This window comes from Neomonachus schauinslandi, chromosome 13 (assembly GCF_002201575.2).
Source record: "Neomonachus schauinslandi chromosome 13, ASM220157v2, whole genome shotgun sequence".
Classification (NCBI taxonomy): Eukaryota; Metazoa; Chordata; class Mammalia; order Carnivora; family Phocidae; genus Neomonachus; species Neomonachus schauinslandi.
In genome coordinates, this window is record NC_058415.1 from 88,530,443 (window position 1) to 88,550,500 (window position 20,058).

The 20,058-nt window shown below is 42.5% G+C and overlaps 1 protein-coding gene across 2 annotated transcripts in view; it reads left to right on the forward strand.

The window, feature by feature from the left end:
* Positions 1-20,058, forward strand: part of NUP214 (nucleoporin 214) — a 101,160-nt gene that overhangs the window by 51,530 nt on the left and 29,572 nt on the right. For both annotated transcript variants that reach the window (XM_044920505.1, XM_044920506.1), the window contains exons 25-29: positions 8,514-8,589; positions 10,117-10,195; positions 13,239-13,323; positions 15,540-15,601; positions 17,691-19,505. In XM_044920505.1, the coding sequence (XP_044776440.1) occupies positions 8,514-8,589; positions 10,117-10,195; positions 13,239-13,323; positions 15,540-15,601; positions 17,691-19,505 (2,117 nt within the window). The remainder of the gene's footprint in view (positions 1-8,513; positions 8,590-10,116; positions 10,196-13,238; positions 13,324-15,539; positions 15,602-17,690; positions 19,506-20,058) is intronic.

Consider the following 20,058-nt stretch of genomic DNA (forward strand, 5'->3'; position numbering starts at 1 on the left):
TCAGGTGCCCTATATTAAGAATATTTCTAGGGCGCCTGGGTGGCTCAGTTGGTTGGGCGACTGCCTTCGGCTCGGGTCATGATCCTGGAGTCCCGGGATCGAGTCCCGCATCGGGCTCCCTGCTCGGCAGGGAGTCTGCTTCTCCCTCTGACCCTCCCCCCTCTCATGTGCTCTCTCTCATTCTCTCTCTCAAAAAAAAAAAAAAAAATCTTAAAAAAAAAAAAAAAAAAAAAAAAAAAAGAATATTTCTAAAGGGCTGGAGTGTGGAATGGTAGAAATAGAACAGTTAGGAAGCTTTTTCTTTCTTTTTTTTTTTTTCCCCGTTGTGGTAGAATATATACATAACAAAATTTACCATTTTAACCATTTTTAAGTGTACAATTTTAGTGACATTAAGTCATTTACCATGTTGTGTAAGCCACTATTTATTTCTAGAACTTTTTCATTATCCCAGATTGAACCTGTACCCGTTACATAACTGTCCACTCCACCCTCTCCCCAGCCCCTGGTAACCTCTATTCTATTTTCTGTCTCTAAGAATTTGCCTATTCTAGGTACCTCATATAAATGGAATCATACACTATTGGTCCTTTTGTGTCTGGCTTATTTATTTCACTTGGATTTTTAAGATTCATTCAAGTTGTAGCATGTGTCAGAATTTCAGTCCTTTTATGGCTGATTAATATTCCATTGTATGGATATACTCTATCTTATTTATCCATTCATCTGTTGATGGACACGTGGGTTTCCCCCTCTTAGCTATTATGAGTAATGTAGTGAACATTGTGTACTGTCCTTGTACAAGTGTCTGTTTGAGTCCCTGCTTTCAAGTATTTTGGGTAGTATTTTAGAAGCAGAATTGCTAGGGGCACCTGGGTGGCTCAGTCGGTTGGACATCTGACTCTTGATTTTGTCTCAAGTCATGCTCTCACGGTTGAGGGATCGAGTCCCTGTCCCTCTGCTCTTTCCCCCCTGCTCACGTGTGCGTGTACTCTCTCTCTCTCTCTCTCAAATAAATAAATCTTAAAAAAAAAAAATAAGTAGAATTGCTAGATCATATTGTTAATTCAGTGTTTAGCTTTTTAAGCTAAACATAGTTCAAACTGTTTTCCAAAGCTGCTACACCCCTTTACGTTCCCGGGGGCTCGATCCCAGGACCCTGGGATCATGACCTGAGCCGAAGGCAGACGCTTGACCGACTGAGCCACCCAGGCGCCCCTCTCGTGTGGTTTTGATATGCATTTCCTAATGGCTAATGATGTTGGGCATCCATTTCTGCATATTGGCCATTTGTATCTTCTTTGGAGAAATGTCCATTTATATCTTTTGCCCATTTTTTAAATGGATCATTTGTCTCCCATTCCTCAGGTGGTTTTTCACTTTCTTGATAGTGTCCTTTGAATCACGAAAGTTTTAATTTTAATGAAGTTTAGTTTTTCTTTTTTTTTTTTTTTGCCTGTGCATTGGATGTCATATTTAAGAAACCATTGCCTAATCAAACGTCATAAAGATTTATATCTATGTTTTCTTCTAAATCTTTTAGTTTGAGCTCTTACATTTAGGTCTTTTACCCATTTTGACTTAATTTTTGTAAATAGTGTGACATCGTGGTCCAACTTCATTCTTTGGCAAATGGATATCCAGTTGTCCCAGCACCATTTGTTGAAAAGACTCTTTTTTCCCCCCCCCATTAAATTGTCTTGGTAGCCTCGTCACATTGGTTGGTTTTTGAATATTAGACCAATCTTTGATAATGATGCATTGCCCTTGTTGTATATAGTTGGATTCCATAGAATTTTAGCATCTACCTTTATGAAGGATATTGGTATATAGATTTTCTTTTCGTGTGATGTCTTTGTTCAGTTTTGGTATCAGAACGATGCTGGCCTTGTAGGGTAAGTTGGAAAGTATTCTTTCCTCTTCAGTGTCCTGGAAGAGTTTATGTAGATTTGTTATTATCTCATCCTTAAATGTTTGGTAGAAGTCACTAGTAGAGCCATCTGGGCTTAAAATTTTCAGTTATTTTTAATAGCTATAGGACTCTTCAGCTTATCGACGTCTTCTTGAGTGAACTTTGATAGTTTGTGTCTTTTAGGAAATTTGTCCATTTTATTTGAGTTGTTGAATCTGTTGGTGTGAAGTTTTTCATAATAGTCCCAGATTAGTAGCCTCTTAATGTGTTTAGAATTCATAGTGATTTCACTTCCCTCATTCCTGTTAGTGGTAATTTGTATCTTTTTTTCCCCCCTCCTGATCAGTCTAGGTAGAGGTTTACCAATTTTATTGATCTCAAAGAACCAGCTTTTGGTTTCGCTGATTTTTTTTTTCCTTTTATTTTTCTTCCTTTTTTTTTTTTGTTTTTCATTTTTCTGCTTGCTTTGGGTTTTATTTGCTCTTCTTTTTCTAGTGTTTTAGGGTGGAAACTAAGGTCAATGATTTATGACCATTCTTTTCTTTTTCAAATACTCTCACTCATTGCTACTGGGAACGTAAAAGGGTGTATGTAGCAGCTTTGGAAAACAGTTTGAACTATGTTTAGCTTAAAAAGCTAAACACTGAATTAATATGATCTAGCAATTCTACTTCTTTTTTTTTTTTTAAGATTTTATTTATTTATTTGAGAGAGAGAGAGTACACGCGCACGTGAGCGGGGGAAAAGAGCAAATACAGGCATTTGGTACTATATAGTTCTGTCTTAGAACCACTTTGGCTACATCCCACAGATTTTGAATATGTTATGTTTTCATTTTCATTCAGTTCAAAATATTTTTGAATTTATCTTTTGAGGTTTTTTAAAAAAATATGTATACCTGTGGGTTATTTAAAAGTGTGTAATTTAGTTTCTAAATAATTGGATGTTTTCTAGATATCTTTTTGTTATTTTTAACTTAATTCCATCGTGATCAGAGAACATGCTTTGTATGACCTGAAGTCTTTCAATTTATTGAGACTCCTTATATGACTCAGAACTGAGATCAGCAAGGTTTTTCTTAAAGGGCCATACAGTAAATATTTCAAGCTTGCAGGACATATGGTCTCTGTCTCAACTACTCATCTTGGCCATTGTAGCCTGCATGCAGTCATAGACATTATGTAAATGAATAGGCATGGCTGTTAACAATAAAACTTTTTTTTATAAAAACAGGCAGTTGGTCGTTGTTCTGTAGTTTGCCAACCTCTGAGCTAGAGTATCAGTCATTTTGGTAAATGTTCTCTGTGCACTTCAAAAGAACACATATTCTGTTCTTGTTGGTTGGAGTGTTCTATAAATGTCAATTAAGTTAAGATGGTTGATGGTGTTGTTCAAGTGTTCTGTATTCTTAATGATTTTATCTACTTGTTCTGTCAGTTACTGAAAGTGGTGTTGAGATTTTCAACTATAGTTGTGGATTTGCTTATTTACCTAGCAGTGCTGTCAGTTTTTTTGTCCTGTTGAAGTACTCTTATTGGTTGCATAAACATTTAGGATTGTTACATTCTTTTGATGAAATGACCCAGTTATCATTATTGAAATGACCCTCTTTATCCCTTTTAGGGTTAATTGCTCTGAAATCTACTTTCTCTTACATGAATGTAGTCAATCCAGCTTTCTTTGTTTGGTGCTAATATGGCGTATCGTTTTCCCATCCTTTTATTTTGAACCAGTTTTGTGTCTTTCTATTTAAAATGGATTTCTTATAGACAGCGTATAGTTGAGTCTTTGTTTTTTATCCAGTCTGACAATCTGTGACTTTTAATTGGAGTACTTAAACCATTTATATTTAATGTGATTATATGATGTTGGGTTTTAATCTATATATTGCTGTTTGGTTTCTGCTTGTCTCATCTGTTCTTTGTTCCATTTTTCCTCTTTTTCTGCAACTTCTTTTGGGTTGCGTATTTTTTATGATTCTATTTTATCTTTCTTGTTGGCTTATCAGCTGTTAACACTGTATGTTATTTATGTGGATGCAGTAGGGTTTACAGTGTACATCTTTAACTTACCCAGTCTTGTCTCCCAAGTGACTCCCCACTCAGCGGGGAGTTTGCTTCTCTCTTTCCTTCTGCCCCTCCCGATTGCTCGTGCGGGCTTGCGCGCGCGCTCTCTCTCTAATAAATAAATAAAATCTTTTTTAAAAATACCATGTAAGAATCTTACAGCAGTGTTTTTCTATTTCTGCCCTCCCACCTTTGTGCTGTTCTCATCATTGTACATTTTACTTCCACCTGTGTTATCAGTTCCATGATACGTTGTTATAAACAGTTGATTATCTTTTAAACAGATTTAAAGAAGAAGAAAAACCTCTTTTGTTCACCCAGATGGTTTTATCATTTCCAGTGTCCTTCAGTTCTTTGTTCAGTCCCATGTCTCTGTCTTCTATGGTTTCCCTTCTGCTTGAGGCTTCCTCTAACATTTCTTCAGGTGTAGATCTGAATTCTTTCAGCTTTCATGTGTTTGCCAAAGTCTTTATTTCACTTTTGTTTTTGAGTGTTTTGTTTATCATACTTCAAGTATTTCGAATATTTTCACCAAGAATTCTAGGTTGACAGTTTTTTCTTTCACTGACTTAAGGTTGCCGCCCCACTTTAACTTTAGTAACAACCATAACCTTAAAAAATTTTTTTGATCCTGATATTTCCTAATCATAAATGTTCATTGTAGACATTATAAAAAGCAGATAGTTAAAAAGAACAAAATTAAAATCACCTTTATTCCCACCACAAAGGTTCAGTCACTATTTACATATTATTCATCTTTATTTTCTGAAAATTTAGTTTTTTAAAGTAAAGTTTGAATACATGCTGCTTTGTAACCTCCTCTTTCAGCTTAAACATGATTGTGAACATTTTCCAAGTTATGAATTCTTAACAGAATCCCATTTTTATATTTAATATAGGCCTTTCTCAGGGCTCTAAAGCAGTTACGACTTACATTATTTAAGTCATTTGGCATCTGGACATTCATGCAAGAACCGCAGTTTGGGTTAGAAGACTTTTAATGGTATTTTGGAAAATATTTTGAATCTTCAAGGACATAAAATTTACCAATAGGGAACAATGGTTGACAGTTATAATCTCCACTGACAGACATAAGAAACTCCTAAAAATGAACCGATAGCTTTTTTTTTCCCCCTCCACTGATTGACATTGGGGATACTCCTCTCGCGTTGTTACCAACAATGCTATGGTAAATGGACACATTGATCATTTTGCATGCTTGCAGCTGGCTGTATCTGTAGGATAAACTCTCCAGTGCTGGACTTCTGAGGCCACGGAGGCATCTGTGTACTTGTGGACATACGTGGATGTAATTATGACAGCTGTTGCCACATTTACCCCTGTAGAGGTTGTATCATTTATCTTCCCACAAGCAGTATATGATGACAAGCTTGCCTGTATCTTTGCCCAGAGTGTCACATTTGTTATCAGACTTCAGGGTGACTGTCCATCTGGTAGGTGAGAAAATGGACTGATAGCTTTTGTTTTCCACATCTTCTGTCATCTGCTTTCCTTTTCTCTCCTGATCTTTGTTTTGTCTGTTTCTCCGGTTGCTCTTGAGATGTTGTGCTTTCTCCTCACTTGCCTTACCTTTCTTTAAACTATTACCAAAAAATTCCTAGTTCATTAGTTAGCATTTGAGTAGCTTTCACAGTTTAGATATGCTGTGTCATCGATGAATACGTAACAGGATACTCATGATAATGATTCAGAATTACCAAAATAAAGCATAACCAGGTTTCTTGGTGGTTGTTTTTTTTTTAAGATTTTATTTATTTATTTGAGAGAGAGAGAGGGGACACAAGCAGGCGGGAGTGGGAGAGGGAGAAGCAGGCTCCCCGCTGAGCAGAGAGCCCGAGGTGGGGCTCGATCCCAGGACACCGGGATCATGACCCGAGCCTAAGGCAGACACTCAACTGACTGAGCCACCCAGGCGCCCCTCAGGTTTCTTGTTTTTTAAGCCCTTTAAAATGTTGAAATAGAGGCATCTGGCTGGCTCGGTCGGTAGAGCATGCGACTCTTGATCTTGGGGTCATGAGTTTGAGCCCCATGTTGGGCATAGAGCTTACTTAAAAAAATGTTGAAATAGATAAAAGAGTGAGTAGTTGGCCCCTTTCACAACAACAGTACATTTACCTTGTTAAAGTTCATTAACATCTAAAGGACCGCTAAGAAAGGGCCTACGTGACATTTTAATGCTTCATGGTCTTAACAGTTTCGTTTTGTAATCGTGTGTAGAACTCACACCCTAACAACATGGGCACATCAGCCCGCTTCTGTGGGCAGGTGGCACTGAAAGGGTTGGCAAACAACAAAACAACAGAGAGCAGAGTGATTTTTCTGTATTCAAGGCAGTCTTTGACAGGGGTCTGGTGGTTACATTTCCTGTGTTGATGATATTTGGTATTTTCACCTGCACTGTTGCTTAATTTTTATCAGAGTGGTCTGGGGAATGGGAGCCAGAGGACTTAGCTTCCGTTGAAAGTCTTTTTCTCCAGGAACCAAATTGGACCACTCTCTGTGACCTGTGCAACCCCATTACTCATTTCTAAAGCAGCACTCAAGTGTCGCCAGTAATGTAATGTCATCTGCGGACGCCTGCAGTCGGTGTCTCTTTGGAGTTCTGGTGCACTGCCGGTGTCTGCTCGCAGTCCTCTGACTTGTGTTTCCAGGTGTGGAACAGAGCACATCAAATGAAGTTCTGATCATCCCTTTCAGGCCTGTACTGCTGTAAAGTAGAATTCAGTCATGCCTTCTCGTCTGTGGCTCTCTGGGATCACGGCCGATCCCAACTAGTCGATTGGTTTTGTCAGCGGCTGCGCTGAGCAGCATTTCTCTGCAGGGCTGTCACGTGGCCCCGTGTGGAGGTGCTGGGAATTCCTAATGTTGTGTGTTTGGGGATTTAGGACACCCAGCAGATTTTGTAGCATTATCACAAGCAACGAGAATAATAATTGTACTCAGCCTATTTTGTGCATGGTTTAATTTACCATCACGCCATGACTAAGTTTTGGGTATAAAAAATATTCAAAGGTTGGATAAATTGCTGCTTTTATTTTTACTTATAATTTCTTTTTTGTTTGTCTTTGGGAAAGCATGAAAGATTTTCATTTCCCTTGTGATTTTTTTTTTTTTAAAGATTTTATTTATTTATTTGACAGAGAGAGAGACACAGCGAGAGAGGGAACACAAGCAGGGGGAGTGGGAGAGCGAGAAGCAGGCTTCCCGCCGAACAGGGAGCCCAATGCGGGGCTCGATCCCAGGCCCCTGGGTTCATGACCTGAGCCAAAGGCAGACGCTTAACGACTGAGCCACCCAGGCGCCCCTCCCTTGTGATTTTTATGAGCTCAAACCACATCTTTACCCAGGTCTGCCGTGTCTGCCCGGGGCTTTCTCAGCCCCAGCAACCCCGCTCCCACATTCCTTCTCTCTGTGGTGGAACATCTCAGGGGAACAGAGATGTGTTTCTTCAGAGAACACGTTTATAGCTTCTTCTGTCTTCCTGGAAAAGCAAAGGGGGTTTGTTTCATTGAAAACAACCCATTTTTTCTTGTCTCTCCATCTCATAAAGTTTGGGAAGGCTCCTGTGTTAATCCAGCAGAGAATCGTGAGGAGCTTGTAAGATCGTTACATCGTTTGATAATTTTCTTCTATGAGGCATGGACTTATTTTTGTCTTCCCTCTTCCAAGTTAATTTTTTGATGGAAAAATGGCAACCCTCCCTACTCTAGGGGGAATTCTGAAAAATAAAACTGGATCCTACAGCTACTACTGCTATACTTAACAGTCAAGGTAGCTTTGGACTGAGGACAGATACATAAATTGCTCCCAGGAACCGAGAATAGAGCTTTTATCCATGATTGCATTAAGCAAGTGGGTCTGTTCCCTCATACTTGAACACTAAATAATTACTAAACAATTCACTGCATACTGCGTTCAGGGTTAACAAAAGATCTCATTTCTACGAATAGTGGATAGACTTCTCAGACTGTAGCGAAGGTGCAGGCTCTATGGTCAAGCAGTGCATTTGATTATCTTGTGTGCTGGCCTGGGGGGCACTGGGCTCGAGGGGGTGGTTGCAGTTTCCTCCTTGAGTAACACCTTGGAGCTGTTTATCGCAGCAGCTCCCATACATCTCATGGATCCTGTCGAACGTTTTCTCAGGCTTGGAGAAGAGAATCAGGCATGCCCCACAGAGTCTAGAACTAGGATGGGGGGGGCGGGGAGAGGATAAAGAAGGCTGACTCTCCAGATAAGAAAAAGCTCTACTTCTGAATAGTTTTAACATTTTTTCTTAGGATTTCAGGAAGAAAAAAAAGTTTTAAGCTCACTGCTTTGACTTTTATGCTGAAGACTCAAATTTCATTTAAAGAATTTATTCTTCAGAAAAGTGTCACATGACTTTGGTTAGGGTCCCTGGCATATTCTACTCAAAATTGGTATCATTTATTGGATAGAAGGTAGGCTCAAAGATGAATGCGATCTCCACCCACATGTCTTTTTCTTGAGCATATGCTTTTTTTTTTTTTTTCCAGTTCTTCGGTGCCATACTCTGCAGCCAAGACACCTCACCCTGCAATGACCCCAGCAGCTGCTAACCAGGCCAAGCAGGTGACTTACTGATTTTTGCTTTTTTGAACAGCCTTGCAGTGTCTGTCTTTGAAACTGAAGACAGTACTGTTTTAAGTCCTGACTTTGTTTAAACAAACTATAAGTCCGACAAAGACCTGTGATCCTTTCCCTATAATTTATGCCGGTCTTGACACAGTAGGTCAGTCGGGACCTGACGTTGTCTTCTTGTGCCATTTGACATTCTGCACCTAGTCATCTTGGGTCAAAATTCTAATACCTTACCATTGTAAGGGTTATTTGGGTTTCTAATTTACCTTCACTTAACATGATCTTCGTTAACCCATACGACAACCATGTGCAGTAGAATGGGGCATGTATTTAAATGTGTTTCATTGATGAAGGAAAGCTGAGGTGCAAGTGACTGATGCAAGCTCACTTGATCAGTAAATGCTGGAACCAGAGCTGGAGTCCAGCTCTCGTACCTTCTTCCCATCTGTGGTGTTTACACTGCCACCTTTCAGGATCAGTGCCTGGGGATCAGCTTCTCTGGCTTCCTCCTACAATGTCTGTTGTTCAGAGATTGCATATTCAGTAATGTTCGTAATGTCTACATTTAGGCTTTTGCCTGATAAACATTTTTTCTTACAAATGTAGGGTACATTGTAAACAGTTAAACAATCCAGAAAAGAATAATCAGAGATGGCTGAAAGGTAGATTAAGCTATCTCTGAAATCTTCCCTAAGAAGACCTGGTTTCTCTTCTACCCTCCGTGTCTCTGAGATGAGTCATTTCAGATTGTGTTTGAGATTGAACATCAGAATTTGCCTATTTTGAGTTCTCAGCATGGCTCTGAGCCTTAGTTTGCCGTGACTTAAAATGGCATTTAAGCATTTAGCATCTGGTCATGCTTCTGGAGGGTTCCATTTTGGCCTTGGAGGACACCTGGGTACGCCTAAGTCATAACAAATGAGTAAAGGAACATTGCCCAGAGATGGAGAAGGTAAACAGTTCTGCTTTTTATTTTATTATAAATTTATTGTGAGCCAGCACCCATTTCATTCATTCACTTACTCACCTACCTGATAATCCAGTGCTTCTTGTGTGCCAGGCACTGTGCTGGGCACTGGGAAAATAGCCACATAGGCAAGACTGCATTCTTGGAGCTTGCAGGATATTCCCATTTCCATCCTCCAATACGCTCTTACACACAGCAGGCATTTAAAAATACTCACTTAGGGGCGCCTGGGTGGCTCAGTCGTTAAGCGTCTGCCTTCGGCTCAGGTCGTGATCCCAGAGTCCTGGGATCGAGCCCCGCATCGGGCTCCCTGCTCCCCGGGAAGCCTGCTTCTCCCTCTCCCACTCCCCCTGCTTGTGTCTCTGTCAAATAAATAAATAAAATCTTAAAAATAAATAAATAAAAATACTCAAATTGTAAGGATTTTTAAAATTAAGCTAAATAAAAGTATGCTTGCTTACTTTTAAATGATGTTCTCCTTTTACATGTTTCTTTTTTCTAAAGGATGGTTAGTGGTTTCACATAAATGTTCTGCTTGTGTTCTGTTACAGGGATCTCTAATAAATTCCCTAAAGCCTCCGGGGCCCACGCCAGTGTCTGGTCAGTTGTCATCTGGTGATAAAGCTTCAGGTCAGTTTGCATTTTTGCTTTAGTGAAGCTAGAGGTGAAAGAAACCCCCCATAGCAGTTCAGCGTTCTAGATCACAGAGGCATTTGACGTAGGAAATCAAATAAAGAGATCTTTGGAAGGCCTCAGTCAATGAAGAATCTCCAGGAAATCAGTGAGCCCTTCATCAGCTCTACAGACTTCTGAAATTTGAGCAGAGTAGGAGAAAAATCTTCCTGGAAATGCTTTTCCTGAGAAGAAGCAATAGTGTTGTCTTCACTAGCCTTGCTGGAAAGTCAAGAGGGGAGGGGAATGAAACACGAACTGTATTCTTCTACTAAAAGGGATGAAAAATCCTCTTGGTTCACAGTGATAATTCAAAGCTGGTAAAATGCAATAGGTAAAACAGATGTGTTGTAATATAAGATGTCAGAGTAGATGTTATGTCAGTATCAGATTTTACGACCTCACGTACTTCCCAGTACCCACTCAAGCTTAGTTATTCTTAACTAAAATTTGTAGTTTTTGTAGTCACCATTGGTGCTTTGACCAAGAGGTCCACGTTGCCCAAACCACCTTGAAGCACAAGGTTATGTATAACCTGATGTTGATCCTCAGCATCTCCTTCTGTGGGCACCTTTTTTATAACCCCTAATTTGGCATGTGTTACTTTCTGCTTTGGGGGTCTTGTGCCGCCCACAGCTCTTGAGTTTTCACCACACTTGGGACTCCAGCTTTGTTTTCATTCATGCTCTCAAGGGGGTCTCCAGGCAGATTCTGTTGGAGACTGAAACCCCCCACATCAGCAGCCCGCTTCCCATCATCTCTGCTCAGCCATACCGTCATTCTAACTTTCTCTGTACTCAAAAGCTGTCTGACTAGATACTGGGTTTATCATTGCACTCAAGCAAACCATTAGCGTATACGCTACAGGTGTATTCTAGAATATGGCTTAGTGCAGAGCCACCATTGTTGCCGTGGACGCTCTCCTTGAGAAGGAGGTATGGAGCACTTCTGGACTGGGATCTAAAGTTTACTGAAGGAAAAATTTAGCAGGGTTGCCAAAGACTTCTGAATCATTTAGGTATCAAATTAAGAAGTTTGTTTCCATTTCTGGCTCATGTTTTAGAAAGTTTTTGAAAGACCCTGTATCCCAACTTCTTTCAGGGACCGCTTTGAAGGGCTTTTTGTCACTCCTGAACTTAAGAACCAAGGAAATCTAAGAAACTTTGCTTCACATACATCTTACACAGTTAGCGTGACTTGCCCAGACATTTCTAAGATTTATCACGTAGCAGTGATTGTGAAATACTGTCTTTCATTGCTGGACATTTACTTCTGTTTTCACTTGCTGGATAATCAAAGGAAAAGGACTTTTGGAGGCAGAAAAATTTCCCTGAAAAATACTATTTAGAAGTTTACAAAAAGTTTCTTTAAAAATTTTTTTCTGAAACCTCTATGGTTCTTTAAGAATGGAAATACCTTCATTGTTTTTTCTGATTATAAAACTATTATAGATGCTCAAAAAAATTTACACCGAAGAGATATATAATGTAGAAAGTGAAAGCTGCCCATTAAATTCGTATTCCAGAAATAACAACCCTTAATGCTTTAATTTGTATATCTTGAAGGTTACTTTGTTGTTGTTTTTCAAACAAAAATGGACATATCCTGTATATGTTCACCCTCCCCCTATTGCAATAAATATTCGGTTCACCTTTCCAGATCTGACACAGCTCCACCTCACTTGTGTCAGCTGTAGCCTAAGACTTGCGCCCTGTTAAGTTCTACCAGTACTGTGCTGATAGTTTAGATTGTTTCTGCTTTTTCAAGATTATAAGCAAGGTTGCATTGAATATCCTTAATACACAGCACATTACATTATAGTAGTTTTTAAAATAATTTTACTAATATCTACCTTGGACTCATTTGAAGAGAATGTGCTTTTTCTTACGTTTGATTTGGTTTGGGCTTTTTTTTTTTTTTTTTTTTAAAGTAGGTGCCACGCTGGGCGTGGGACCCAACCTGGGGCTTGAACTCAGGAACCCAATATCAAGACCTGAGCTGACTGAGATCAAGAGTCAGACGCTTAACGGACTGAGCCACCCAGGTGCCCCAGTTTGGGCTTTTTAGATAAAGTGTTTCGTCTCCCTCCCTTTTTTAAAGTAGAGCAATAGGCGGGAGATTGAAGGTAATACCCCGAACTGTTCATACTCTGAGTACTTACGGTGAAATTGAACGTGGGGAAGAGGTTGGATTACACTTTTAGCATTCTGCGCTTCTCTGCATTACAGCAATCATGTAATACTTCGGTAATGAAAAAGAAAGCTATTTGTTAAATATAAAACTATTCTCTATGAGAAATATAGGAATGTAGGGAGAAAGCAAATGGCCGTGAAGTCACTACTGAAGAGATGTTTCACATATTAACCTATTTCTCTTTGGATTTTTTTTCCTTCAGTATATACTACTTTTCCATAATTACAAAACTTCATTGTAGGGGCGCCTGGGTGGCTCAGTCGATAAGCGTCTGCCTTCGGCTCAGGTCATGATCCCAGGGTCCTGGGATCGAGCCCCCCATCGGGCTCCCTGCTCCGTGGGAAGCCTGCTTCTCCCTCTCCCATTCCCCTGCTTGTATTCCCTCTCTCGCTGTGTCTCTCTCTGTCAAATAAATAAATAAAATCTTTAAAAAAAAAAAAAAAAAAACTTAATTGTAAATTTTGTCTTATAAAATTATAAAACTACTTTCAAAGGTTTCAATTTAAACTGCACTGGAATCATTTTGATAGCTTTTGTGGAAAGGAGGGTGGGGCATGTGTTGGTTTGGAATTAACACTGACAGAGCCAATGAGCAAGTTCAGAGGCCTTGCACACGAGTTTGGAATGCACCCGCTCCCCTGGCCCCTGACCTGGCCCGTTGGGAGAGCACGGTAGGGCCCGCAGGCTGGGGCTCTGCTCCTTTATGTGGCATCGCGTGGCTGGGGCTGTGCAGAATCACAAACTGGAACGGTGTTTCTAACAGCTTTTTGTAATGTTCTTATTTTCTTTCCCACGATTTCAGGGCCAGGGGCAGCCAAGATAGAAACAGCTGTGACTTCTCCCCCGCCTGCTGCTGGGCAGCTCAGCAAGTCTTTCTCATTTTCTCCGGCAGGGTCAGTAATGAACTTAAATTTCGTGGCAGATCGCCAGCAACCTTATAGATAGCTTCCCCCAGTCTTACAGTCAGAGGCATATTTGTCTGCTTACTAACTGTATATGAACCCGGAGTTCTTATCACTTCAATAATGCATCTGATGATAGTAGCTTATTGCTCTAATGTAAATCTACAGCTGACCCTTGAGCAACATGGGTTTGAATGGCACAGGCCCATTTGTATGCAGGTTTTTTTGCCAATAAATGCAGTACGGTATCATAGATACCTTTTCTCTTTTGATTTTCTTAATATTTTTTTCTCTGGCTTACTGTATTGTAAGGTACAGGATATAATGCATATAATATGTGTTCATCACCTGTTGATGTTCTCAGTAAGGCTTCCCGTCAACAATAGGCTATTAGTAGTTAAGTTTTGGGGAGTCAAAAGTTATACACAGATTTTCCACTGCATGGGGGTGGGTGCCCCTACCCCCGCATTGTTCAAGGGCCAGCTGTATTTCCCCTTTTCAGTTCAAGTTTATACGTGTGTTACTATATTTCTTTGTTTTGTTTTTTAGGATAAGCCTCCTTTTCTTTGGGTAGTAGGTCTGTGTCAGATTCTGTGCTTGGTCTTCTAGCTTATCACCCTAACATATTTGCATTCTCACACCATTTGGGGGCTAGGTGTAATGTTTGGATTGGCTTTACTGTTTGAGAGGTCACTACATTAAACTGAGACAAGGTGATGAAAAACAGTAGCCATTGGGAAATCTGGGTCTTACATAGATATGGGGAAGTGTTCTTGTTTCATTTTTCTAAAAGTAATGATGGCTGTACTTGTGAAGTTGAGTCATTTTTAAAAATGAAAGAGTCTTCTAACTTCTTTCCACGGGAGCCTTGATTAACCTCAGAGGGACAGTACCTCTTCTCTGTGCTGGAGAAACTTGTGTGGAGCCCTGGGGAAGGGGCCTTCAGCAGGGAGCTAGGCTCTGTGGAGTAGAGATAAAAACCTATCCAAAGATTTTTTTTGCCGTTGAAGGGTTGCATGTTCAGTTCCATTAGGAAAGCTTCTGGAGCTCTTCCATTTCATGCTTTTGTGACTGGAATCACATTAACCACAGTCTCTCCCCTGATGCGAATGTGTTTCCTAAGAGTCGTTCAGCCTAACACGTTAAGAGCAAAGAGGGGGTTAGAATAGAATTTGAGGTGGGGGGGAAGTTAAGTATTTTTTCTTTAGTGTAAATCATTGTGTTTTATACTTCTCAAAGATAGTTTGGAGCCAATCTTAAAGAGTAGGTCAGTGCCAGGAGTTATTGCTACCTTCACAAAGGCTAATAATCTTCACTTCTGTAAACGGATATTCTTCTTCCCATTTTTAAGATAAGATGAAAAAGTTTGGGTCACTAGGTCAATGGCTTACCTCTGTTAGAGAAAATTTCTTCACCAAGCTTGAGACAAAGAAAGGATTTTTTTAAAAATATGATAAAATGTTTAACACATCCTCTTAGATGGTCTTTGTCCATTCAAGGAAGGCAGTGATGGGTAAGAAAAACCTAAATCCTTACAATACTATATTTGATATGCTTGGCCCTTTATGTTTTAAAACTGTGGTTTTAAATTTGCTATTTGAACTTTTATCGCAGTGAATAGTCTCTTCTGGTTCACGCATGCACTGAATTTTCTCCTTTGGCTGTGGTGTCTTAACTCACAGTTTAAAGAAAATCTACAATAGGAGAGAGGGGTTGATAAAAGAGTCCGGAAATGGTTTGAACCAAATTTTCCCAGCCGAGAACTAAGAGTTCTGTCCAAACAGCAGGGATGGTGGCTTCTGTTTCATGCTTTCCTCCCTGCTCCCTGGCAGTGTGGCATGCTCCTGACGAGCTCTCTGATCTTAGGGTGGGTTATGAGGGGTTCTCCCTGGCCCGGCTCCCTTGCCTCCATCACGAGACACGCCATCTGCCCTCGCCACTGTGCCCACATGCACATTCCCATTGCATTTCCACGACTGCTCCTTAGCTGGCCTTGGCGCAGGGCCTCACCCAGACTCTGCCGTGGAAAGCCCGGCCGTCCCTCTGAGCCCTTTACTACCTCTGAGATCCATGCTTTCACCCTGCTGTCATTTATCTTCTCAGTTGTAAGTTCCTACGAGCAGATCGGTCATGTAAGTCGTAAAATGTGACATTGAAAGGGCAGTATTGTGCCCCAGGTGTTTAACTTCTCTTCTTGTGCTCCCTAGGACTGGCTTTAATTTTGGGATAATCACACCAACCCCGTCTTCTAACGTCACTGCCACACAAGGTATAGTCTCTCTCTGCGGGCGCAGCCATCCTTTTGTGTTGCCTCTAAACAAATGCTGGGTTTTCGTACAGATGCGTCGACATTTTCCTTGCTGCTGAGTCTTGCTTAAAGCATCTGCAGTAAGTTCGGTGTCGAGGTTGTGCATTCAAAATAAGCTGGATTTAAACTAAACGGGAGGACATCTGTTGACTTTTTAAATTAAGAACAAGGAAAGGATTTGCTTCTGGAAAAGCAAGGCTGTACTTTTGATGTGGATGTTAACATGGGAATTAAAATGTCTCACTCCATCTTCTTATCTGTAAAAGTTGGCAAACACACTGGTCCTCTGTGTGTTATTATGTGTCCATCAACTGGCATGTTTTTAATGTTGAAAAGAATTTAGGGACCTGTAAAGAAACCACATGTATTTTTTAAGTTCCTTCCAGTTCTCAGTTTAAGTAATTAGGTTTATTTTTCTTTCATTTTAAAAAGCAAGCTCTTATTATGAAAGTGATGTATTCTAGAATCACGCGTTGTACCCCTCAGTTACTGCATTTCTGTTATATGTCCTTCCGGGTGTTTTGTCTTCTACTTTATCTCATTTAACACCATCTCTTACGACTTTTCCAGTATTACTGGAAATTTTACATAAATGTTATTTGTAGTGGCTACATAATTTCTATCTTGTATATATGCCTTGAACTATTTAACCCACTTACCTGTTGGACATTTAGGTTATTTCCAGATGTTCCCTATGATAAATAAGACATTGACCATCTTTCATCTGTTCATTCAACAAATATTTTTTGAGTCCTTTCTCTGTGCCAACCCAAGTGGTAGAGACTTTAGTAAAAAAGGGGATCCCTTAAGATCTGGAGGGAAATTAGGGGGCTGAAAGCGTGGCAGACTTCCTAAACCTGATTTGTGTGTGGCACTTAAAGGGTTAGTAGTTTCCTTCCTTTCTTTCTAGAATAGGAATTCTTGAACTGTTTTTGTAACCTTTGCCCACTTAGATAGGGCAGAGTACCCTCGAGGCCCATCTCTTCCCCATCCCCCTTTCTAGAGGAGAAACAACTCAGTGATATAAAAAGATTAAGAGGAATAAAATAATAACTGTCAGACGTCATAAGTAAAATAGTCATAAAATGCAGGGGTAATTTCATAAACATTTTAGTTAATACGAGAATAGAAACAACCCAAAACCATAAGGAACTCAGTACAACAGCAGTGATACAACAGGGTCTTTCAGGAAATTGTACATGGGAAGTTGGGGCTTTATAGTCTTCCCAAGAACAATGTGGAGTTAGAAATATCAATAAACACTATAATAGGTTAATTTTACCTATAACTATCCCAATTTTGGTTACTTTTATTTGTTGACCGCTTACTGTTTGACCAGGCCTTATCAGGGCTTCACCTAGATTTCATTTAATCTTTATAACAGCTCTTTGAGGTGGCTACTGTTACTGTGTTTATTTTCCAAATGGGGAACCTGAGGCCCAGAGAGGTAAAGTAACTTTTTTAGAGTTGCACAGCCAGCAAGTGGCAGAGTGCCCGGCTCCAGAGCCCATGTCCTTGACCACGAGTCCATGTTGCCCTCTGTAGAGCTGCTTACTGAGGTGAGCACTAGGACGTAGCCCTTCATTGTACATAAAAACAATAGTCTGTGGACTGACACAGACAGTGGAAAGACACAGGAGGAGCTTCCATTTTGGATCAAGTCCTGGCATCCCAGGAGGTCCATAGACGAGCACAGTGTCAGGATTGTTATTGAGGAAACACACACAGGAAAATGAGAGAAGATGCCATCTTATTTCTCTTTTGGGGTAACACTGTGAATTTCATGCCTTCTAGATAGGATGGTGTATTTGTTACAACGGAGCGGTCATAAAAAGGATATTTATTCTTCTCACCTCTGTGAGCTCAGAGCTAGCCCTCCTGTGGAAGAGCATTCATTCACTCTGTTTCTCCGAGGAAAGGCACTATCATGGAATAGCCGTCCCGACCATGTCAAAGGGAGAGAGACCTGGGCTTGGACACAGTCCGTGAGAATGTGACGGGTCATGTGTCACTAAATCCAACCCACTTTCTAATTTCTTTCTCTCACTAGGGACAGCACCCCCCGCTAAAGAGTCACAGCAGCTCGACGTGTTCTCATTTGGCGGGGGAGGCAAACCCTTTTACGAGCCTGTGGCTGAGAGCTCACCCCTGTCGGGGATGATAGCGCCACCCAGCGCCGGAGCCTCTCCTGCCGAGCCTGTGCCTTCCAGCAGCCGACCCGCAGCACCTTCTGGAATTGCTCTTTCTAACTCCTCTAGCAAGCTGGAAACTCCACCATCCAAGTTGGGAGAGCTTCTGTTTCCAAGTTCTTTGGCCGGAGAGACCCTGGGAAGTTTCTCGGGACTGCGCGTCGGCCAAGCAGATGATTCCACAAAGCCAGCCATTAAGGCTTCATCCACAAGCCTGACTAGTGCACAGCCGACCAAGACTTCAACCGTCCCCTCGGGGTTTAGTTTTACTGGGCCTCCCGTGTTAGGGAAGCACGCAGAGCCCCCTGTGACCTCCTCTGTGACCGCCGCCACAGGGGCACCGGCAGCAGCGAGCCCAAGCGCTAGCACTTCCTCGCCTGGCATCTTTGGCGGTCTGCCCCTCCCCAGCGCGGGATCCTCCGGGGTGATCGGTTTCAGTGGGATGGCCCCAAGTGGTAGCAAGACGAGTTTTTCCTTTGGAAGCCAACAGACGAGTAGTACAGTACCCCCATCCGCCCCTCCGTCGGTGACAACTGCCGCTCCCCTTCCTACCTCATTCCCCACCTTGTCATTTGGTAGCCTCCTGAGTTCAGCATCCGCTCCCACCCTGCCTATGTCCTCTGGTAAAAGCACAGAGGAGGCCACGTCCTCAGCTTCGCCTGAGAAGCCAGACAGCAGTGAGGCCTCAGCATCAACAGCCTCACTCCTGGGGCAGCACCAGTCAGCCCCGCTTCCCCCAGCTCCTCTGCAGACTTCCGGCTCCGGGAAGAAAGAAGCTGCCCTCGCGCAGCCCGCGGTCAGCAGCGCCGGCCCTGCCGCGTCCAGTTCCAGTCTCGTGGCACCCGGTGCAGAGGCCACTCCAGCAGCCCCCGCGGTCCCTGATGTCAAGACGGAGCCGGCAGCTCCTGCTTCCACGCTCTCGGTGCCCGGGCAGCCCGCCGTCACGGCAGCGACGACCCCAGGCGCGGTCCCCGTGGCCCTTGAAACCCCAGGTCCCCCCACGACCTCCAGTTCTGTTGCCAGCGTTGCTCCGAGCCTGGCGACGGAGACGGCGGCGTTTGGGACCGCCACTTCGGGCTCCCCTGTCTTCGCTCAGCCACCTGCTGCTAGCTCTAGCTCAGCTTTCAGTCAGCTCCCCAGCAGCACGGCCACCGCCCCCTCGGCTGCCCCCGTGTTTGGGCAGGTGGCGGCCAGCACCGCACCGAGCCTGTTTGCGCAGCAGACGGGCAGCATAGCCAGCTCGGCGGCCGCCACGCCGCCGGTCAGCAGCTCGGGCTTCGGCAGCCCCGCCTTCGGCACCTCCGCCCCCGGGGTCTTTGGACAGGCGTCGTTTGGGCAGGCCCCGGCCTTTGGGCAGTCAACAAGCAGCCCCGCGAGCGGCTTTTCCTTCAGTCAGCCTGGGTTCAGCTCTGTGCCTGCTTTTGGGCAGCCCGTGTCCTCCACCTCCACGTCTGCCAGCGGGAACGTCTTTGGTGCCTCTTCGAGCGCCAGTAGCTCCAGCGCCTTCTCATTCGGACAGTCTTCTGCCAGCACAGGAGGGGTGCTGTTTGGCCAAAGCAACCCTCCTGCGTTTGGGCAGGGTCCCGGCTTTGGGCAGGGAGGCTCTGTGTTTGGTGGCACCTCAGCCACCACCACGACAGCATCATCATCTGGGTTTAGCTTTTGTCAAGCTTCAGGTAAGAATTTACGGAAGACTTCCTTTGTTCTCCTCTGCATTATTTGAAATGTTTGCAAAAGTCCTATATTACTTTCAAATTAAAGGAAAGGAAGGGAAAACGAGAGACTCCAAATTCAAGAAGGGTGCTTGGAGCACTGGCGGCTTCAGGAATTTCCTGGGCCTTTTCACCATCGCTGCAGTTCTGCTGCTCAGCAAATTCTCCACTCAGCCACCAGAGTGCCAGTTTCATGGGGAAAAACACAGGCATCTTTAGCTTAAGGTCATGGCAAGTAATGAATGACTCATAAATATGAACCTTTAAATTCGGAAGGTGCTTTAGAAGCTATTATGTCCCAAACTGTCAAGCCTCGAGGAGACCAATCTAGTGTCATGAGGTGCTAACCGTGGAGCCAGAACCAGACTCCGGAGCGCCTTGTCCTGGTTCGCTGCCTGCCAGCATTTTATATTCTGCTTCCTCTGACGCCATGTTGCTTGCTAGAAGGGCAGATAACTGACGTTTGAAAAGTTGTGTTTTTTCCTACTTTCAGAGTAATTAAAAATCTATAAATGTT